Raw genomic sequence first — 24,254 nt, forward strand, 5'->3', positions numbered from 1 at the left:
TTTGATTTATTATAATCATACAACATAGAAAAAATATTCAGAATAACACATCTGAAAATGATCATATCTTTAGTAAACACTTCGATCTAAAGTAAAAAAATTATGCATTTGATATGTTTAAGTCAAACTTCGAAAAAAAAAATATTAAAACTTTTTTCACTTATTCCATAGCAGATTCACAATGAGACTGGAGGTAAACAAAATTAATATCAGTACAAAATCCCTGTTCATATCTGTCTATAATAAAGACACACAAACATTAACACAGCTGAAGCTTAACACTTTGAGATCCACACAGATTTGTTGCTGTCACCTGTAAAGAGCAGAGTGTTCTCATCACCATTAGGAATCTCAGCCTAGAGGTTCTGTCTCCCTCATCATCCAGTCGAGTGCTGTCTGTTTACCCTGTCGTCTAAGCTCACTACCCACTTCGTCCCGGACCTTGCTGTGATATGTGTTCAGCCATTCCACCTGTTGGGTACCGCCACCATGTACATATAAATACTGAGGGTAAGTACCTCGGTAGGTTATTTACAAAGGGAGGAATAATACATACATAAGTAAGCAACTAGTTTTATAAAACACGTCAAGATGAGTTAAGTTCAGTAAAACATCCATCTAACCACAATATTTCATTCAAGGGACCATTCAACAGATAGATAAACTGTTAAGAAGTCGTGGGAAAAGAATCCCTACTAACATATATAGTCGTGTTATGAGTGGGAAGGTTGAGATTTCTTACTAAACTCCTGTCACAAGTTTGCCTGAGAGAAATTTCAACCAGATGTAGGCAATAATAGATTATACTGTTTGGATACCACTAGTCTTTGGACATTGTAATCTCTAGGTATCCTCCTCAAACCTAGTCATTTTGTGACAAGGTCTCCTTGTAGTAACTGATGACTTCCTCACTGATCTACATACCTAATGCTTATTGCATGTCATCTATAGCAATTCAGATAAAGTGTCTTGCCTATGGACACAATCACATCAGCACAGTACAATCTTGTTCTCAGTTTCCTGAGAAACGCAAACTGCTATGGGTAGGTCGCATTGTATCATGTACCTGGGATCTTCACATGAGGTTATAACTACCTACACAGCTACTGCTGCATCTACCTATATAGTAACCCTATCCCACATTTCTCTGTTCAGAAATCGACCTTTCCTTTTATAACATACCTCTTGTTCACTCAGCAGGGAAGGACAGATCATCTTAGTCTGGATAGGTACCAAGGTCAAAGGTTCAAAGGTTAAGAATCCCTTTTCTCTGAAATTATACTGGAAAAAAAACAACATTAGAATATATCAGGAAAAGGCTGTCAAATATACTAATTCAAAATCATTAATAGTGGAAATGTTTTCAATGTGAATTAGTAATCCCTTCAACTTTAGTATTTTTTTTTTCAAATTTTCATTTTTGGCTAAAACTGTATATAAATGACCTATCTATTTAATGACACAGAACATATCGCCATCACTACAGTCCTAAGGAATGAGAAAAGTACAGCCCTTTATATGTGATTATTAACAGTGGTTATATAAATGTACTTTATGAAAAAAAAGGTTTTTGTTATATAAGCACAACAATGATAACACAGGACATTTCATAAAGTTAATCACAAAATTATGTTTCTCTTAATTAATTGATGATTGAAGTGTTAAACACTTAATACAAATAGATCACTAATACCTTTGTTTGTGCTTTTTTGACTGTAACTAAATTTTCAATTCTAACACCAAACTGTCCATCTTCATAGTAACCTGGCTCTGAAACAAAGGAGAAATAGTGAAGAATACAAATTAATCTACTCATCAGACAGATATAATCAGGATGACAATAACAGTGGGATGAAGGAAACTTGATTTTCTTATTGATAAGTAAGTAATGAAGAGGCCATGATGTCTTACATCTTTAAGAGGCTGTGGTGTCTATATCTTGGAGAGACTGTAGTGTCTTACATCTGTAAGAGGCTGTGGTGTCTATATCTTGGAGAGACTGTAGTGTCTTATATCTTGGAGAGATTGTGGTGTCATAACTTGCAAAGACTGTGTTGTCTTATGTCTTGGAGAGTCTGTGGTGTCTTATAACTTGAAGAGGCTGTGGTGTCTATATCTTGGAGAGACTGTAGTGTCTTACATCTGTAAGAGGCTGTGGTGTCTATATCTTGGAGAGACTGTAGTGTCTTATATCTTGGAGAGATTGTGGTGTCATAACTTGCAAAGACTGTGGTGTCTTATGTCTTGGAGAGTCTGTGGTGTCTTATAACTTGAAGAGGCTGTGGTGTCTATATCTTGGAGAGACTGTAGTGTCTTACATCTGTAAGAGGCTGTGGTGTCTATATCTTGGAGAGACTGTAGTGTCTTATATCTTGGAGAGATTGTGGTGTCATAACTTGCAAAGACTGTGGTGTCTTATGTCTTGGAGAGTCTGTGGTGTCTTATAACTTGAAGAGGCTGTGGTGTCTATATCTTGGAGAGACTGTAGTGTCTTACATCTGTAAGAGGCTGTGGTGTCTATATCTTGGAGAGACTGTAGTGTCTTATATCTTGGAGAGATTGTGGTGTCATAACTTTCAAAGACTGTGGTGTCTTATGTCTTGGAGAGTCTGTGGTGTCTTATAACTTGAAGAGGCTGTGGTGTCTATATCTTGGAGAGACTGTAGTGTCTTACATCTGTAAGAGGCTGTGGTGTCTATATCTTGGAGAGATTGTGGTGTCATAACTTTCAAAGACTGTGGTGTCTTATGTCTTGGAGAGTCTGTGGTGTCTTATAACTTGAAGAGGCTGTGGTGTCTATGATTTGGAGAGGCTGTGGTATTTTATGTCTTGAAGGAGTTTTGGTGCTTCAATTTCTCATGTGACATGCTTTCATGTGGAGTCAAGTCTTGTTTAAGATAAAAGTTATGGCCACAAAAAAGAAAATAAACAAAAGAACTTAATCCTTCTAGCATGCTTCTTTTTATTCAGTATGGAACATTCTGGAATGCTGAATGAAAGGACAAAATGTAGGTCTCACATCTTCAGAGAAAGGCAGCAAAACTATAAAATACATCAGACAGAAATACTGCTAAACAATTAGATAGGTACAATACTAAGTATCCTGTCACCTCTTTGACGTCTAACAATCGAGGCGACGATGACAATAATGATGTACAGAGCCACAGCCTCTCAACAGCTGAGCAAGCTAGAAAAAATGACTTAATTTTCTTGTGGATTCTTACCATCAGACAGGATCATTCCCTCCTCAAGAGCGACATCTGTAAGCGACACTCGGGAGCTGATACCACAAGGACCTGTAATTATAGACATATATTGTAAGCCCTAACAGAAATCATGTTTTCATTAATATCAACTGGTAGGACCTACCTCTCCTTAACAAAAGTAAATAGCTTATAGCTGATATACATTTAGATTTTCTGAGGTTAATTCATGTCTGATGTTCTGTTTGACAAGATTCAGCATTATTTTAAAGAATTGAATTCCACTCTCATAATACAAACAAAACCAGAAACTATGTCCAAATTGAAAATAACACAATCTGACAAAATGTGTATCAAATTAAAATGTTTTTTTCTGCAGAAATAAATACATGAAATTCAGTGATTGAAACTAGAGAATGGTGATAATGATTTAAAACTTTCACACCATAGAAGTAGATATACTTACCTTCATGAAACATTCAAGAATGTTCCATATGCCATGGCCAGTACTAACTTTTATACACATTCAGGAACACCTCCCACACCATGGCCTATACTTACATTTACATACATTCAGGAACACCTCCCACACCATGGCCTATATTTACCTTCACATACCGTCAGGAACACCTCCCACACCATGGCCTATACTTACCTTCACATATCTTCAGGAACACCTCCCACACCATGGCCTATACTTACCTTTATACACATTCAGGAACACCTCCCACACCATGGCCTTTACTTACCTTTATACACATTCAGGAACACCTCCCACACCATGGCCTATACTTACCTTTATACACATTCAGGAACACCTCCCACACCATGGCCAGTACTTACCTTTATACACATTCAGGAACACCTCCCACACCATGGCCAGTACTTACCTTTATACCTTCATGTACGTTTAGAAATGCTCCTACACCAGGCCCTGTGCTTACCTTCATGTACGTTCAGGAACGCCCCTACACCATGCCCTGTGCTTACCTTCATGTACGTTCAGGAACGCCCCTACACCATGCCCTGTGCTTACCTTCATGTACATTCAGGAACGCCCCTACACCATGCCCTGTACTTACCTTCATGTATGTTCAGGAACACCTCCACACCATGCCCTGTACTTACCTTCATGTATGTTCAGGAACACCTCCACACCATGCCCTGTACTTACCTTCATGTACGTTCAGGAACGCCCCTACACCATGCCCTGTACCATGCATATAATCTAAACCAGCTTCCCACAATGCGGTTCTTGCAAGTGTGTCCAGACTGTGTCCTGATAACAGAACCATTATTTATCAAAAAGTGTATTATAAATAGATTTTTATTAATTTCATTATTTTAAAATTTAATACTGTAATTTAATTCATTTTGTAAGATGTATAATACATTCAAATCTAGTTTCATACAAAATTGTGTTCTGTGGTGAATTGTACCAAGTTGATTTTATAATACAATTTTGCAGCAGCCTTACTCTGTAATAACCTCAAAAATAATATACTTAAAGCCAGAAAATTGTTATGGAAGAAAAACAGAGTTTACAGGAAAATGAGACTAACCTTTGACACCGTTTGGAAATACAACATTAGCTAAGTTTATATGTCCCTTCAATACTCTGGTGAACGATTCCTTGAATAAAAAGAAAAAGAGAAAATAAAACAGCAATGAATAAATTTCGGTCCTAATTGATAAGTAATTGATATATCAGGGCATAACTAGAGGAAACATGAACACCCTTTCCCTTGAAATAGGGGAGATAACTAAACTATCGGAAGTCATATACAGTAAACCTCGGATAAGTCGAAGTCGATGAGACCAAGTAAAATATTCGACTTATCCGATGGTTCGACTCAACCGTGTTTTTGTCTATCGCCTGTAATCAAGACATCGTATATTTAAACTGACCCTATTTTCGCCGATCATGTCTGATAGCAAGGTATTAATGAAAAGAACAAGACAACATCTCTATTTTATAATTACAATTATTTTTTATTAAAATACAAATAAATCGTAGGTTATTGACAGTTACTGTAATCATCATTGTCACAAACATGTGGATAATGCATACAAGATTGAACAAAAGACACACATTACACTGGGTACTTCATGAAAACAATACTTAAAAATATACATTTACACATATTGTACTCACATTTATAGTATTTGGAAATAAAACAAAAACTCACAGGCAAAAAGTAAACATGAGATGTTTTATTTCAATGGCTGTTTGATCGCATAGTTCTTGGTTAAATGAGATAATTACCTCTGCACCTGTATAAACAAAAGGATTAGGTGGATCGATACCGTGAAATTACATTGTGCATGTAGGCCTATTGACACCATTACGGCTGACCGATCACACTCGTTACTGACCAGGAAACTTTACGTGGCATCTGAATGTTCGACACAAACATGGAATTTTTGGTACGATTTAGAAGGGTCGGACCACAAAATATATTCGACACAACCACAGTATTCGATTCAACAGTGTTTGATTCATCTGTGTTTAATTTACTAAGATGAAGAGGAGAAAAAATCGGGACCGAACGAAACGTTCCGACTCATCCGATGTATTTGACTCATGCGTGTTCGACACAAGTGAGTTTTACTGTAGTAAAGTAGTAATCCTTACCTTTTGGAAATCTGAGGGTGTGCCAAAGTGTATAGTTCTTGTCACATCTGTAGTTCCATCCCTGATGAATAAATTAAGTTCTATACACTGTACCATGAGATAACATGTGATCAACAATTTGAATGAATTCTGATTTAAATAGATCAACTGTATACCGTACCTTTCATCTAATATATGTTGTGCAAAGTCTGGATTAGTAATGGTAAACAGTTTTAACACAATTACCGTAAATCATATATTTTCATGGGGATCAACTTTTGCATTTTTTCAAAAACAACTATTTCATGGACACTTGATTCCTTGAATAAAGATAGCTTATTATCATTAAACTTATCATGAAAATAAATGATTTCACAGTATACACATACATGTACAACAGGTAATAAAAACTTTAAAATATTTCTTTCTTGATAGTTCAAATGTCTAAAGTTATCAAAGCAGAATTTATTTTTCATTAAACCATGAGACAGACTATCAATACTTATGTTTGAGATCCCAACCTCAGCCATTATAATTAGGAAATGTTATAAGTGTAAGGGCCAATCAGTTGTTACTAAGCAACTATTGTCTGAACCATTACATACTCTACATGTGTATGTATTATCAGTAGTGATTTATGAACAAACAATAACCAACTGTATAGTATGTATCTATAGAATGATTTGATCAGAGGATAACTTACTTATACTGTGCCCCTGAATCACAGAGATACATTTCCTCTGTAGTCAGTGTTCTATCTGTGTCAGCTGCTGGTCTGTAACAAATACATATTACAGTTATCAAAAGGCCCATGGCTGCACTGTTTAAATGATCACGATGAGAAACATTGTGAATAAATGGAAAACTTGTCTCTGTCCACTTTACCGGTTACTGGTGTCTGGTGATGACATTTTACATTTAACGAGGTCACTCTGAACCCTCTCTCTGAACTGATCCACTAACCAGCACATGCTGTTAATGCTTACACATGAACGGCAAACAATCAGTTTAATTTGCTGTGTCATTTCCCATCAGCTAATGGAAAACCTGTCAGTCAAGTTTTAAACACAATAACATTGCAAATATTTCTTATGTAAGTCCATACATTTGACACAGGATAGAAAACACCTTTCAATACTTGTCACTTGATACTTTGACTTAAACAAAGCTTTGGTTTTATTCAAAATATCTTTGAAAATTCATTCAAGATTCAGGGCTAGATTTCAATGAACAAATACACAAATCAGAGTGTTTTGGGCTCATTCCTTTAATGACTTTCTCTTATATAATGACCCATTCTCAATGATAAAGGATATTTCTCTAGAGAACTATCAGGTGGAGAACTATATAACAGAGCTTACTGCTATAACATTATAACATTTGGAATCAGACTCTCAGGACTTATACTCTTGTACTATGACTTTATGCCTAACTAGCACCTATTTATTCAGTATGGTTAAATGTTGGGACCAAAATAATTTCTGGGTGAAGCCACAAAAAAGAAAGTTTCCAGGATTTAGTAAAAACTCACAGGGCCAGTATTATGGTAATACCCTAATATACCCATGACCTAAATATGATGGTGTTATTTACTGGTACTTGTAGTGTATGACAGGTCTGTGTTCCCCTTACTAGATATGGTAGTGTTACTTACTTGTAGTGTATGACAGCTCCATGTTCCCCTGTACTAGATATGATGGTGTTACTTACTTGTAGTGTATGACAGGTCTGTGTTCCCCTGTACTAGATATGGTAGTGTTACTTACTTGTAGTGTATGACAGGTCTGTGTTCCCCTTACTAGATATGGTAGTGTTACTTACTTGTAGTGTATGACAGCTCCATGTTCCCCTGTACTAGATATGATGGTGTTACTTACTTGTAGTGTATGACAGGTCTGTGTTCCCCTGTACTAGATATGGTAGTGTTACTTACTTGTAGTGTATGACAGGTCTGTGTTCCCCTTACTAGATATGGTAGTGTTACTTACTTGTAGTGTATGACAGCTCCATGTTCCCCTGTACTAGATATGATGGTGTTACTTACTTGTAGTGTATGACAGGTCTGTGTTCCCCTGTACTAGATATGGTAGTGTTACTTACTTGTAGTGTATGACAGGTCTGTGTTCCCCTTACTAGATATGGTAGTGTTACTTACTTGTAGTGTATGACAGCTCCATGTTCCCCTGTACTAGATATGATGGTGTTACTTACTTGTAGTGTATGACAGGTCTGTGTTCCCCTGTACTAGATATGATGGTGTTACTTGTAGTGTATGACAGCTCCATGTTCCCCTGTACTAGATATGGTAGTGTTACTTACTTGTAGTGTATGACAGCTCCATGTTCCCCTGTACTAGATATGGTAGTGTTACTGACTTGTAGTGTATGACAGCTCCATGTTCCCCTGTACTAGATATGGTATTGTTACTGACTTGTAGTGTATGACAGGTCTGTGTTCCCCTGTACTAGATATGGTAGTGTTATTTACTTGTAGTGTATGACAGGTCTGTGTTCCCCTGTACTAGATATGGTAGTGTTACTTACTTGTAGTGTATGACAGCTCCATGTTCCCCTGTACTAGATATGATGGTGTTACTTACTTGTAGTGTATGACAGGTCTGTGTTCCCCTGTACTAGATATGGTAGTGTTACTTACTTGTAGTGTATGACAGCTCCATGTTCCCCTGTACTAGATATGATGGTGTTACTTACTTGTAGTGTATGACAGCTCCATGTTCCCCTGTACTAGATATGGTAGTGTTACATACTTGTAGTGTATGACAGGTCTGTGTTCCCCTGTACTAGATATGATGGTGTTACTTGTAGTGTATGACAGCTCCATGTTCCCCTGTACTAGATATGGTAGTGTTACTTACTTGTAGTGTATGACAGCTCCATGTTCCCCTGTACTAGATATGGTAGTGTTAGTTACTTGTAGTGTATGACAGCTCCATGTTCCCCTGTACTAGATATGGTATTGTTACTGACTTGTAGTGTATGACAGGTCTGTGTTCCCCTGTACTAGATATGGTAGTGTTATTTACTTGTAGTGTATGACAGGTCTGTGTTCCCCTGTACTAGATATGGTAGTGTTACTTACTTGTAGTGTATGACAGCTCCATGTTCCCCTGTACTAGATATGATGGTGTTACTTACTTGTAGTGTACGACAGCTCCATGTTCCCCTGTACTAGATATGGTAGTGTTACATACTTGTAGTGTATGACAGGTCTGTGTTCCCCTGTACTAGATATGGTAGTGTTACTTACTTGTAGTGTATGACAGGTCTGTGTTCCCCTGTACTAGATATGATGGTGTTACTTACTTGTAGTGTATGACAGCTCCATGTTCCCCTGTACTAGATATGGTAGTGTTACATACTTGTAGTGTATGACAGGTCTGTGTTCCCCTGTACTAGATATGATAGTGTTACTTACTTGTAGTGTATGACAGCTCCATGTCCCCCTGTACTAGATATGGTAGTGTTACATACTTGTAGTGTATGACAGCTCCATGTTCCCCTGTACTAGATATGGTAGTTTACTTACTTGTAGTGTATGACAGCTCCGTGTTCCCCTGTACTAGATATGGTAGTGTTACTTACTTGTAGTGTATGACAGCTCCATGTTCCCCTGTACTAGATATGGTAGTGAAACTCAAACTGACATAGTCTTCCTGGCTCCTGTAACAAAGGTTTGTTTAGCGGTCAGTATATAAACATTAATTGGTATCAGTCGGTATGGACAGTTTCCCTCACAACAATGGTTACATGCATGTTGTTATATGGATTTTTATTTTCTACCTTTTAATTTCCTCCAGTTTGTCAGCAGCTGATACTTCAGTGATGTTGCCTTTTGGGATCTGTAAAAAAGAAACACAGATATAACCTAGAGTTCATTAGAACGAATATACAGCATACCGTAAATATCTACTCAGTCTATTAAAATATGTGTAGCATTCAATCTCCTTTCACAATTTTAGCTAAATTTTCTTCTGATATAATAGTAAAAATCTACCATAAACTTACTGATACATCACATATTGTGACCATTACCCCATGTTACAGGATAGAAATGAGCATCGCAGGATACATAACTACAACAGTGCTTCAAGAAATGGGTAGAAGTGAACACATTTAGAGTAAATACACACTTTGTTAGATGTTACCAAAATGTACTCACCTCTCGTTCTAACCAGGAGAAGAATTCACACAATGTTACAGCATCTTTTATCTAGGAAATAAGAACCAGTTACAATTAACATTCAGTAACCTGTTGGTATTTACTTTGTCTCAGTTTGTTTTCTACTATATAGCTAAACATGTCAATCTATTACAAACATAAATAATTTTCCTTCTAGATCAACAACATTCTATCCTTACTTCTACATTGATCTTTTTTCTACCGTAAACTTTCGGCCAGTTCTAATAAAGATAAATAAATATTGTTGAACCTGATATATTTATATGAAATTATGCTTGTGAAAATAAATTAGAATTTGAAGTATCAGGGTTGATGTTGCCCAAAATCATGATGAAGTGTCTAAAAGAGTAATGTAGATTTGGAGCCTCAATTTGTGTCAGCTGGTGGATACATGATGTCACGACAAGACGTGGAAGAAATCACACTTTTTCATCAATGCTAATTAAGTGACAAGTATGTGTATGACTTGGTGCTATCAATTGCTTACGATGGTCATTGACAGCCTGCTACCCACAGAGTTTAACGTTGATTTGAATAGTGACCTCATGAGTGATTATTGCAATACCAGTGCCTTTATCAATTGTTAAACATGCAGTCACATGATATGAACAATTCAAATCCTAAGTGAAACAAGACTAAAGAGGTTTAAAACTACCACCAGAAAAAAAATCAGTTTTTATTGAATAAAACATGTATTTGATGCTATTTGAACTGACCAGAGATTTACTGCACATGAATTGTGTTGTAAGATTTGCTTCTACAATCACACTGTATTTTTTACTCATGCAAGCCCAAGGGGCCAGAACTTTATACCTCTGTCTAAAAGAAAGTGAATGTGCTTACTGCAGGAGAATGATACAGTTGCTTTCAACTGGAACTTCTATAGATGTGGGTGGGCTTATTACAGGAAAATGATATAGTTGCGTTCTACTGGAACTTCTATAGATGCGGGTGGGCTTATTACAGGAAAATGATATAGTTGCGTTCTACTGGAACTTCTATAGATGTGGTTGGGCTTATTGCTAGATATATACAGTACACCAAACACTTTGGCAAGCATATTTAACTATGAGGAAATCTTATGCAATATTTTTACAGAAACATTTCATAAATATTTCTTTTCTCATAATCCAGCTCTAATTTCTCAGGGAGACTACTCACATGTGCTCTCTTCATTCCCTTGAGCTCCACAGGATTTTTCACAGCTTTCATCTGAGCAATAGGTGAGGGCAAATTTACCCTAAGGGCCTGTGTAAAAAAAGACAGGTTATATACACTAAAGCAAAAATAAAACAAATACTTCGACAATCACTGTGATAGAGGAAATTCAATAGTACTTTTACAGTTCAGGATATGAAAATATGCCACACTGTCCCTTAATAAATGTGGCTTTAATAATACATGTAATAAGAAAATATTCAAAATAATTACATGAGCCTTTAGATAAGTGACATATTAAGTTATCTAATGACTTTATAAATTCTATATTACACCAACAAGTGTGTAAGATTTTATTTATCATGTAACCCATAATTCTGAAAATGAAGTGAAAACACAGACTGACTTTGATATAGATGTTTTTTATCACTGAGGCAATCAAGTGACTTCATCAAGACTTATTTATGATGTCCCAATAGCATTGTTACACATGTACCTTAGCATATTTATGACAACAAGGTACGACAAGTGATAAATATAATTTCTATGTAAAAGAGGTATTGAAATTAATTTCTCTTCATTTTTGTGTTAGTTCTGGCAATCTTATTGTGAAAGATCATCTTACCTTTGGAATTGAGCTGCACAGAGCATAACTGGATTTTGAGCTTATCTGTTTGGAAATCAAATTTTTAGATTTCAATTTCAAAACTTTTATTGACATATACAAGGGGATTAAACATCAGCCAAAGTCTATTTAATTCCTTTTCCTCACATCAGAGTGGTACAAGACAAATATATTCAGATACAACATAGTCATTACATGGCAATAAAAAGATGCTCAAGGGGCCTGCATCACTAACCTGACTATTCAGTTATTCAGTCATTTGCCAAATAATTTAAAATATGACCAGTAATTTCTTATGAATCAAGGCATTCCCACAAAGAAGGATTTTAGAGGATTTCCTCTATCTCAACTATTCGACCCCGTCCCAGAGACTGAGACCTACCATTAATGATAAATTTATACCCCTTCACCCATGTATGATTCTGACAAAATTAGGAAAGAATCCTGTTATTTCTACAGAAGACAGATTTTAAAGAATTTGCCCTATTTCACCTCTTGGGTCCTGCCCCTCCCACCCAAGGGTGCAGAGACCCATTGTTTATACAAATTGTTTCTCCTTTATCCCAGAATGTATTAGACCAAATTGGTACAACATTCAGATATTCCTTCAGGAGGAGTAGGATTCTGAATAACTTCCAAAATTTCCCCGGTTGGGTACCATTCCTTAGGCCCCTTGGACTGAGAACCAATATTTAAACAAGTCATGCCATGGCATAAGGTCACCAGTCCTTAAGACCAGGTGAGACCCACCATTTATACAAAATTTGTTCCCATTCTCCAAAGAAGAGGTGAGCTAATAGATGAAAATAAACCATAACACAAATTTTAATGTCATATTACATGAAATCAATGTGTAATATTCAAGTTATTTACCATTTGAATGGAATGGAATAGATTATACACATTTTACACTAACAAGTTATGAATTTACATTCAATATTTATCCATACTGCTCTTAGAAAATTCTAAACTTGGAAATCAAATATATAATAATCATTTATAAATAATACTGATACATTTTTTGTACTTATTCTTTATGGTCCTTCAGCATTTTCTTAGTATTAAATTTGTATACCCAAGTGTTTTGACCAAATTTATCTAGGACAAAGAAATGAAAACAGGTTCACTTAAAACTTCTTAGTTTCTACACATCAATTTGTCACTCACCCATATTTTTCCCTCCACTCTCTCCGGTAGACCAGACACAAATTTTCCAATGTCTTTATAATCATGAATGGTCACCCTGAGGTCACTCACACCACTCGATCCATTCAGCTGCAGATGTTGTTTCACAGACCCATCCAGCTTCTCCTCACTGATGAACAGACTGAAAAAAGAATTGTGGACTAAAAAGTAATGATGATATAACAGAAGTATCAGGTCTTATAATCAAACTTGTGCAATCAAAGTTTCCAGGTGTGCAGCATAACAAATGATTGTGACAATGTTCTGTTTTCAATGACTGCATTTTCTATTAAATTCAAGATGGAAATCGAGCTCATGACTAGTCAGGTGTAGTATGACACCTGATAATTGTTTTAGGCTGTGGCCTCCTTGACTTATTGCCAGATAAATATGAAGAAAAAAACAAAATTAGATTTGAAAATTGAGCCATGGGCCACAACTCTGTATGTAGACCTGACCAAAAACTAGGAATGATTTTCTAAAGTTCTGTCAATATGGATTAATAAAGAAAATTTACTATAACAATCTGGATTATATAAACATCATGTATCATGTACCTACTTGACACTTTCTTGTGTGAGGACGGCATAGGAAAAGAATACTGGATTGTACTCAATATCTGATCCTCTGAGGTTAAACAGATCTAAGATAGAGAAAAGTATTTGTAGTTATGCAGATTGATAACCTACGAAAGTTTTACTCTGTATGTCTACAGATCAACTCTTGACCTCCTGATAGAACAGCAAACTCTATTTATACATAACCAAGGAAACAGCAAGGACATGGTGGGATGGCCAAATGTTTATTTCAATTCATTTGAAAATTTGAAGTTGTTGAATATTTTGTTGACAAGTAAAGGTTCGGTCTACAAATAAATGGTCCAATAGACAGCATGAATGTGAAACATTACCGATGATGTCACAACCTACAAAAGTTAACATTTTCTCCAATGTTCCCTACTTCTCCCCTCCACATTAATATGTATTGGAATTAAAACTCCAAGTCAGAAAACAGATACTGATATTGTTTGATGGTGGACTCACAACCAGTCATGTAAATTATCACATTTAATACAAAAATCACTCAAATGTCCATCAGACTGACACTTACAGGCTACTTCATCAAGTGCTGTTACGATTAAGGCTTCACACCTCTCCTGACTCATCTTCCCTCTAATGGCTATTACTTTGTCTTCCCATTTCCTTCCTGGAACATCAGATATTGTAGAGTTAACATGATTGGATCTCCAACAGAAAATTAAGTTCAAGACTTGCATTTGTGGAATAATTAAACAAAGGTGAAACTTTCCAAATGAGAGTACTACTGTGTAATATAATAAGAGAAGTCCATAGTAAAGTGAACCATATGTATTTCGGACCCTCGTTCATTATTCATGCTTCACAATATACATTTTATAGTACACCACAGGAAAACAAAACCTAACTATTCCTGTCTACCAACTGACCTGGGTGTTTGACTTTTTACTACTAGCTGACCTTCATTATTGTTCTGGACTGACTGTATAACTGACCTTGAGCTTAACCTTCATTATTTTCCAGGACTGACCTGTATAACTGACCTTGAGCTGATATTCTTTATTTTGTCCTGGACTGACCTGTATAACTGACCCTGAGCTTAACCTCCATTATTGTCCTGGACTGATCTGTATAACTGACTTTGACTATTAACTAACCTGTATAACTTTCCTGAAGGATCAAAAGTGGGTTTGTAGGTGGATCAGGTTGATCATCCCATACTAAATCTACCAGGTTCTGGTTGATGGGCACCATACCACGTCCACTGTTCTTCAGGTGTTTACACATGGGCTTCCAGGCATCTGTTAAACACACTGACTTGTCACTAACAAACTAATGATGGTGATGTATCTAATGGAAAACAACTAACAGAACAACAAAATAGAATTCACACATATCAACTTAAAATTTTAGAGATTTAAAAAGTCAGATGATGAAATTTGCTTCAAAATGATAAGCATTGCAGTAAATTTCAAACAAGTATTCATAGGGTGACATAACACATTTCAAAATATAGCTCTACACCTTAGACAACAAGATAATTAATATACCAACGTAACACATCAGGCAAAGATATTAACACTTACCCATAGACATGAGGTAGGGATCAACTCCAACCTTGCCTCCCAATGGTAGCTCCTGTAAAAGATACATTAAAAAAGGATAGACATATTTTTTCATCCTTTTAATTTTAATTTTGGTGTAGATGATGATTAAATAACACTATATGTAATAACTCATCCATTCTCTAAGGCTTCAAAATTTGAATCTGCAACAAACAGATTTTCGATATTTATCTTGTTATAAGATGAAGATGGCAGACTTAATCATAACAAAATAAGTTAGAGATACATACCTTGGCTAGCCACTCGGCTTGTGTAGGTGTGGAAGTCAAACCTGCCAAGTTCAGAAGGACATTAAACTCTCATTTATAAATAGGCATAATTATTCTGACACCATGACTGTCTCAGAATATCTTACAATTATATGTAAATTCCTAATAAATTCAATTTCACAAATTTACACTTACACTTGTTTATACATCTACAGCATAAAGTATGCCTGTATAAACACCGAAAAAATTCTTATGTGTGTATCAAACCATAGAAAAAAAGACTGACATATAATTTGATTAATATGCTGGCTGACTAAAACACTCACCCATCTTCATCAATGTCCAGTTGGAGTCCATTTGTCTTTCAGCTTGTAAAAAATAACGGCCATCTGTCCACATTGCTGCCTTGGTCTCTGTGACAACAGCAGTACCTGGCAGTAAACAAGAAACTTCGAACTTCAAACCATCACATTTAAATGAAGAGTCATCCAAATTAACTATATCTACCGACATGAGTTTGGACATCAGTTGCCCTATTCAAAACAATACATTTTTGCATGGATTTAATTTCACTATTTCTGAAGATCACATTTTATCAATTATCAATGCCTACAAGACAGGTACTAAACCCTAGGCACTTAACTCACTAATGATTTTTTTATTAGTGAGCTAAGTGCTCATGACTTAACCATTATCAAGATATTAAAAGATATTCATAAGATCTTTTCATATATTAGATGTTAAAAGCCACATTTATCAATTCTATACACTTACCTGAAGATCCTGAAAAGCCAGAAACGTACATTCTTCTGCAGTCACATGGAGCAATGTATTCACTCTATAGCATAATAATCACAAACACATCAGTTAACACAAACACTCTCTAAATCCAGTCAGATATAAAGTTTGCCACGTTTTGCTAACCCAAAGAAGTTAATAGTTGTTTGGTAGTCAAGAAATAGAAAATTTCAACATGCAGTGGTGTATTTGTATTGCAGCATTGAAATCAGTAGGAAGATTTTGGAAACTGAAATGTATAATGATTAAATTTTAAGAATTATAGTTTTAAATCTCATTTAATGCCTTATTTAAATTAGTGAAGAAAATGTCAAAGAGTATATATACAATTGGGACCATAATTTTAGCCCTTTACAATGACCGTGTGTATCTCTCATTACTATCACAACAATACCTGATGTGCATCCCCAGATGGAATGATGTAGGCTTGAACAGGCTCAGGAAGATTTTTCATTGCACTTCGGAGTCGTGCCAAAATGGCTGTTGTATTCTTAGCTGCCATGACAAACAGTAGGGTGTTAGACTGACCCAATAGACTTGAGGCTTTACACTGGAAAAAACAAAACAAAAAAGACAGATCAGTATCAGTTTTATTCTCAAATTTTGATTACGAATATTGCCTCTTTAGAATGCGTGCCTCATGTTAATCCCAGTTCAGTTTCAGTATAATTACAAATAAATGCTTTGTCATTGTTTTATCCATTTTGCTCATAAGTACACTTAACAAATGGCCAGTGTAAAACATATTTACTTGGGTATACAGAGTACATAATGGTTTTAAAATCACAGCATGTTGTAAATCTAATGTATTCTAACATAGGTGGTATTAATGTACTAACAACGAAAGTTGAAGCTGTTTGAAACGTTGTGATAGATTTGCGAGTCTAAGGGCCCCCTCATCCCTGTTCAGAACTAGCTGCGGCAGCATACTATATAGTATATCCAGATGGGCTTTCACATTACACTTGTCATTTGCCTGATGAAGTTGACAGTGTATTTATTGAAACATCACAAATAACTTTCTGACTGGTTGTGATGTAAGAACATCTCTTCACTTCACATAACCATTTAAGAAAAGGTTCTGAGCCATATCTCTGGCCTTGAGTTGAAACTTATAAAATCTAACCTTAGACTTATTGTAGGGGAAAATACAGTACCATTTCCCTACTCCTTGAGATCGTATTTATTTCAAACATAATCAGGTCCAGTATATATACTTCTCTTTACTGATGGATTTTTTCCCCTTAATCACAGACTTGTTTAAAAGAAGCAGGATTGTGTGGCTTGAACATTTAGTGTTTTAAAATATGTATTCTCTGTTTCTCAGCTGACTGATTATCATGCTGGAAACTCAGGTTGGATTCCTGTCCTGATGCTTCGCATAAATATTTTTTCCCCTCTTTATTTACATTTGTATTAATTACAATGGTGAATATTAACGAATACAAAGACTTAATAGTGGTAACCTTTCCCCCAGCTTACAGTAAACGAGGAAAACTGTTCCAGGACAGCCACTCAACAGACATTTTGTTTGTTAGACTTATTGCCACATGACCATTCAGAATAATTTCGAGGGCGGCCCCTGGTCTCCTTGTAGCATTTCCTAAACTCCAAAACTACACGGTCACTTGCTTAAATTTCTAAGAAGCCTAACGGAAATGAAGTATCAATTACATGTAAATGACTATTAATAAATGTGCGATGATATGACGTGTACAATATAAATAAAATGGCGATAGACTACAGGGAAAAGTCAACGGATCAACCTGTACTACTTATAAAACTCCGACCTCCCCTAATGAAATATAATGAAGTCGTAATGTTTTCATGGCTATCACATTGCAGCAACTGGATTAAATGATGTAGTACCGGTAAAGACCTACTTTCGATTTTGTTTATACACAACAATGACAGAGTCGTTGACTTATTATACCAGCCATTCATTGTGTCATTATTCTGGAAGCCGAAAATATTTTCATGTGTGTAGATCTTTATGACGTTAAAATTTAACGACACATACCCACTTTAATATCTGAAATAGTCTGATACTCACGCCGGCTCTGGTGCGGATCTGTGCGGATCTTGGCAGCGATCAATGTTTGGTAGACGCTTGTAAAAGTAGTATGCTATATATGTTATAGAGTAACGTCCCTTCATCAGAACGGAAGCGGCACCCATATCGGTCGTACCTACTGAGAAACACAACAATGCCTTTGAAACATATTCCAAATGTGTTGTCACCAAATCTGCTACATGTGTTAGCATCCATGGGGCATGGTGACGAAATAGGTAGGCGTGATATAAGTTGTCATTCTTTTTGGTATCTAATATTGACTGATCAATAGGCCTATACTAAGCGTGTTGAAGTACATGCACTTGGCCTACAACAGCTTTCTAGGGCCTTGTAGTAAAATTCATAATCAGAAAAGTTATAATGCAAACTTATTATAAGTGTGTAAATTTTGCATGTCCTGCAACCTGTTATTTTGTATTAAAGCAGAAATTAAAACCATTCCAAAGTTTTAATCTTAGATTATAGATAGGCGTATCAAAAGATACTGGCATTACTGTTGTATAGATGATGTAACCACTTATCATCCATTGATGTGATTAGGAGATCTCATTCAGAGTGGAGTATAAAGTCTGCAAACATTTGACAAACTTAATTTTTGTGTCAACTAGGGAGTCTAGTCCCCTATTTGAAAGCCTCTTATTTCCTCATAACCCTTTTGATTTCTCGTGTACTTTATGCAATTCTAACATGTCTGCCTGATATTGTTATGCAAAGTCAATTTAATTGTTCCCAAAAATGTTTTAACTTTTCCCATGGCTTTGGAATACCTTGTCACAACCACTGGTAGGGAAAGTTAATCTCCTGCCTTTTAAATTCCAGATATCGAAAGTACATTATTGACTCACCTCGATGTTCAGACAAGGATTTGTCCCATTAAATTAATTCCTAGTCATTACAACTTTAACAACTCATTGAGGTGTAACAAGGAAACACAAGTTTTGTGAACATGAGAGTCTAATTAGTAAGAGAAAATCTACTTGTCATTTACAGTCAATCTCTGTTTTTTCATCATTTCAGTTTTGGCAGATGCTAATTTTCCAACGGCATCAATTTGCAAGTCTGGTCCAATTGAAGTCCGAGCGGATGGTAAGCTCAATTATCTTATTGATATGGATGAAGGAAACATAAATGAGAAATTATTAAGTTTTGGATATTTCCCTGACAGAACTCCAATTTGATAAATACATTATAGGTCTGTGTTCCTTTATAGATTTCAAAGTTTTTAATTTTTTATTTGTAATGGATTTAGATATAAGAAAGGAATGAGATGAGTATATTCCACAAAGAATTTAATTGTCAACATTTGTAGAAACTTAAGTGCATTTGTATATCTGAACATTTGTCTAATTAATCTTCATTGGTATATATCTGTATATGTCCGTTTCTGCAGGAATCGACATCCCGACATTAATGGATGCCATCCTCCAGCTGTTGCCGTTAGATACCTATGTAGATCGTCCTGTAAGTCCGGCTGTTTATAGAGTCATGTTACTATAAAGGTCATTTTGGAAAGGATTTATATTTTGTTATGTTTAACAATTAGAATTGTGATAATATGTAGTGTGGACATAGAACTAGGAAAGCATAGGCAAAATGGAAAAGAAAACAACTTAGTAATCAACTGATTTGTCCTTCAGTGTTACATGGACCCTTTTATTGTTGTGTAGATAGCCCTGATGGACCTCGTACCTAGTGATAAACAAAGAGGACTACAGACACCAGTATGGGAAAAGTACAAGACCATCGCTTACAAACATGAAGGAAAAGCGGTAAGGTATATGAGCTAAACATATACAGATAAGATAGAAAATCAAACATGTCAAGGTTTAAAACTCAAAGTCATTGTGACACGAAAATTCATGAAATCACATTACCCGGTATATACTTTCCCAAATCCAGCAATAGATGTTGTGTATGATTTTGCCTATAGGCTGGGTTCTTCAGTGGCTGTGCTGTCTAAGAATTAAAACCTAAACAGTCAGCTCCTGTTGAATATCATTATTGTATGGATAGATTTGCTGTGTTAGGTGTATATCAAAGTGTATTGCAGTTGTTCTACCTAGGTACGGTTTGGTTGTAATTACAGTATAATAAAATGTATGGTTAATTGTATACACAAGTTAATTTCGTACTCTGATCATCTCTGTGATTAATGTTGATATGTAGTGTAGTCCTCCCTTACCCAACTCCCACACCCTCCAACATCCACCCAACCTACATCAATTATACAATAACATTTTTTTTTTTATTAATTTTCAAAGATTTTATTATAACAGTGCACTTTATTAGCTTTATTAGGGCCCCGCATCGGTGATGCGGGTGCCCTATAGTAATCAGATTGTCCGTCCGTCCGTCTGTCTGTCCATTTTTTTTACTTCTGACATTTCTCAGAGACAACTGCATGTATCTCTTCACATTACGGAGTGTCACATACTCATTTCGAGTTTCTACAGCGAAAATTCGCAGAGTTATGGCCCTTTGTCACCAAACTTGTCCGGCCTATAACTTCCATGTTGTTTGAAAGACATTCACCAAACTTGCTATATTTATATATCTTGGGAATGCAGAGTGTCACAAACCAATTTCAAGTTTCAATGACAAATATTTGCAGAGTTATTGCCCTTTGTCACCAAAACTTGTTTCTTCTGAAAATGTTCGGTTAGATTTCTTTCAAGTATGTATGGGAATGATATTTTGATTATTTTTGCAGATAAGATTTACTACATTTATCTGCAAGTTTGCTCACTAATATTTGTAACCCTTTCATAATACAAGCATATGCAGGCTTACTTGCAGATAAATATGGTATAAACTGATCTACATTGAATGTTGGATACATGGTTTAATTAACATGCGACATGACAGAGTTATATTTCTCACATATAATATACAGTATTACTGTACATTTCTTTGTCTTTATATAATCAGAAAATCCTACTGTAACGTAAGCAGTGCATATGACTAATATTGCACCTGTTTAATGAAGTCAAATGAAAGCTTATCTGTATTATAAAATACATAAAATCACTGGGGAAATACTTCCTTGCTTCAGGACCAATGTATATATTGTCCTCATACACACTCAATAACTATGTATATCAATAAGCTTCCATTGTCCGATATTCCAACACTGATTTTATGTAAATTAACATATTGCCATATCAGTCGAATGTTTTTAATACCAGTAACAACCATCATATTGGAGTGCACTTTGTATGAGTTATTTCTTCTAAGTTCTGTGCACAACATCTCAAGGTTGTCAAGGGTAATGTAAAATGCTTCCCACTTGACTCTGACAGATTACAAGGATTGTAACACTCAACTGAAGCTGACTATTAGGGTCAAACACATAGCGGGGCCCTTTCTGACTTGTCAGTGTTCTAGTTAGAGACCTGTAACTGTTGAGATAGAGCATTATGTACATATGTAGGTACTTTGTATTATTTGTTGTTATTTTGAACATTCATGTCAAGTTTACATGAGTACTATGTACATATATAAATTGCAAAGAAATGCTTTCATTCTCCTTTAGATTGATGTACAGCTTGTAGAGAGATTTGCATTTTATGAACGAGCCAAAAAAGCCTTTGCTGTTGTCCACACAGGGTAAGTTTTGATTTAATTTGACCCACTTCAAAATGCATTATGCATGAATGAGATGATAGTATCCTTGGAGAATACTGTTCCACATTTGACAATATATCGGCCATACAGATACAGAGTGGTCCTTTCTCAGTCCATTAACTAGTTAACTCTCAATTTAGACAAAAATATTTTTCTATGTTTCTAGAAAGTATTCTATAGAAAAGCAAGACTTAGTGTATAGAATAGATTTGTCACAAATCTAGAATAAACATGACATAAATAAAAACTTGGTAGATACTTAAATGTTTGTAAATTTTCTGTTCCCTTGAAATGTAATCTGAATTTTTAATTACAGAGAAACAGCCTTATATGGAAATATAATTTTAAAGAAAGGTGTTGTGGCCTAATGATGGAGAACTAATCAGTCTACACAGTTCACAAAGACCAAGGGTAGAAAACATTCCACATAATGTTGTATTGTTATAATTATATACCTTGGATATTACATGACAATGTGTAAAGTTCCAAAGATAAAATTGATTTATAATCAGAGATACAGTTTACGTGATATTGGTTGGAAATGCATTTAGTTGTACATGTGTACTGTGACCTTCATAAAGATTGAGGTCTCCAATATGTAAGATCATTTAAGTCACTGAATAATGATTATACTCGTAGAATCATGTACAATGTATTGATTTAATCAAGTGCTATATTGTTGTGTAATAGAACAGAATTTTACTTTGATTTATAATTCTTACATCTTAGGACCAATAGCTATCGTTTTGTGTATCAAATAGATAATTAATTTTGCCTAAAGAATATGATTAATTTTGATTTTGTATTCTGATTAGTTGTTGATCTGTTGCATAGATAAGCAGTGTAGTAAGGACATTTTTTGTCACTGCCAGGTGTAGGTTATGTGAGTGATATTTTTTCCTTGACTATGCAGAGTCGTAAGGAAATTTTGTATCAATGTCAGATGTAGGTTATGGGAATGATATTTTTACCTGACCATGTTTAGTGTTTTCACAGTAATTTTTTCAGGGTTGACTGTTGCACATCTTGGGCAAGTTGTTTGTATATGATGAAGAGCAGATGAAACACTTTATGGTATTGTATGTAGCATTTCAAAAATAACAACAAAATCAACAAATGGTATAATTGCCTTCAAAAACTGGGTTCCCTGAACTTACCATAGAACAGATTGAGGATTTTGCAACATTTTGATCTGACTGAGTTACAAAATATCTCTTCAAACTTCCATATGGAATTAAAAATATCCTGAAAGTGTAAAGTATTTCAAATAAATTTAATAACAGATACAATGTATATCCATTTCTGATTTCAATTGAATGTTTTTTTTTCTCAAGTCATATGTGATTTCTAGATTATGGCTCAGGGACCTTCATTTTTTTTCTGTGAAGGAAAGAATTATTTTGTCCCTTCCAAGGAAGATGTTGAAGGTTCCCAATTTGGCATGAAATCAATTAATATATTGCATGCATATGATTAAATATGGTTATTTTGAATGTAAATCTGTTTGATATTAATTACTAGTGTATCTTGTTGATCCATTTGTCCTTGTTTTATATTTTATACATGTATGTTGATAAGTATGGTAGTTTTATGAAGGTGTAGGTGTTGGTTATCTCTGCATTTTAATTTTGTTCTAATTAAAATATTTTGTGTGTATGAGAAGTATATTTGAAAATCAATATTTTAATAAAATGACATGAAGAATTTCATTATATTTTTGTTTTATTCATTGACACTTGAAATAAGATTTCTATAACAACAAAGAAGTTACTAACATGTCAACAGAATCATAATCCAAATTACAGTACCAGCATTCACATGGATCATTTTTAATGTGACTAGCACCAATGTTGTCATTGAAAAAACAAGAAGTGTGAAGCATCATGACAAGGGGATAGAAATGTAGCCTGTAAAGCAGTGAGGTCTTTTGGGACATGTTTGTATGGGGCAGATCTGTTTATGTAACCTTGGTAATGGACACCAGGAAATGTGTACCATTAACTTTAGTACATACAAATATATTTCAAATCGTAAGGACCTTTAAAACAGAAAACAGGAAAATTATGGTGTTTTCTACAAGTCTGATTATGACTAGACATTATCTAACTGAATGAGAAATTTCATGAAATATATACAGGTACAAGTAATATAAGGAAATCTTGTTATCAAGAGAAAATTGGTTCATCAAAGGTAATGATAAGTGCAGTCGCACTGAAATGCCATGACTTAAACAAAACTATAAATACAGGAACAGGGAACCCAGTCTTGTAATATTATCCAGATAGTGGACAAAGAAGACAAGAAAATATCACACCAAATGTTTTGAAATGATAGAAAGTAATTTATGTATACAAAATATCAATATTCCACAACATACAAATAAATGTAAAGCAGTGTGATAAG

The 24,254-nt window shown here is 35.1% G+C and overlaps 2 protein-coding genes across 2 annotated transcripts; one reads left to right on the forward strand and one right to left on the reverse strand.

The window, feature by feature from the left end:
• On the reverse strand, nt 1–18,229 carry LOC132556187 (xaa-Pro aminopeptidase 1-like). The gene is made up of 23 exons (XM_060220577.1): nt 18,207–18,229; nt 16,548–16,703; nt 16,130–16,193; nt 15,682–15,786; nt 15,377–15,417; nt 15,108–15,159; nt 14,679–14,822; nt 14,096–14,191; nt 13,547–13,628; nt 12,968–13,127; nt 11,801–11,845; nt 11,179–11,265; nt 9,997–10,047; nt 9,618–9,676; nt 9,420–9,497; nt 6,521–6,592; nt 5,839–5,899; nt 4,766–4,835; nt 4,378–4,482; nt 3,225–3,296; nt 1,694–1,770; nt 1,183–1,281; nt 1–471 (listed from the first exon to the last, which is right to left on the reverse strand). Exons 2-23 carry the CDS (start codon nt 16,653–16,655, stop codon nt 352–354), a joined length of 1,848 nt encoding a protein of 615 aa, XP_060076560.1. The 5' UTR covers nt 16,656–16,703; nt 18,207–18,229; the 3' UTR covers nt 1–351.
• A 104-nt stretch (nt 18,230–18,333) lies between these two features.
• LOC132556217 (fucose mutarotase-like) lies at nt 18,334–23,507 on the forward strand. The gene is made up of 6 exons (XM_060220611.1): nt 18,334–18,442; nt 19,245–19,313; nt 19,618–19,688; nt 19,895–19,996; nt 21,760–21,833; nt 22,168–23,507. The coding sequence occupies exons 1-6, from the start codon at nt 18,361–18,363 to the stop codon at nt 22,217–22,219; spliced, it is 450 nt and encodes a 149-aa protein (XP_060076594.1). The 5' UTR covers nt 18,334–18,360; the 3' UTR covers nt 22,220–23,507.
• The last annotated feature ends 747 nt before the right edge of the window (nt 23,508–24,254 follow it).

Source organism: Ylistrum balloti, unplaced genomic scaffold (genome assembly GCF_031769215.1).
Source record: "Ylistrum balloti isolate Yb309-2 unplaced genomic scaffold, AGI_CSIRO_Ybal_v1 Utg370554, whole genome shotgun sequence".
Classification (NCBI taxonomy): Eukaryota; Metazoa; Mollusca; class Bivalvia; order Pectinida; family Pectinidae; genus Ylistrum; species Ylistrum balloti.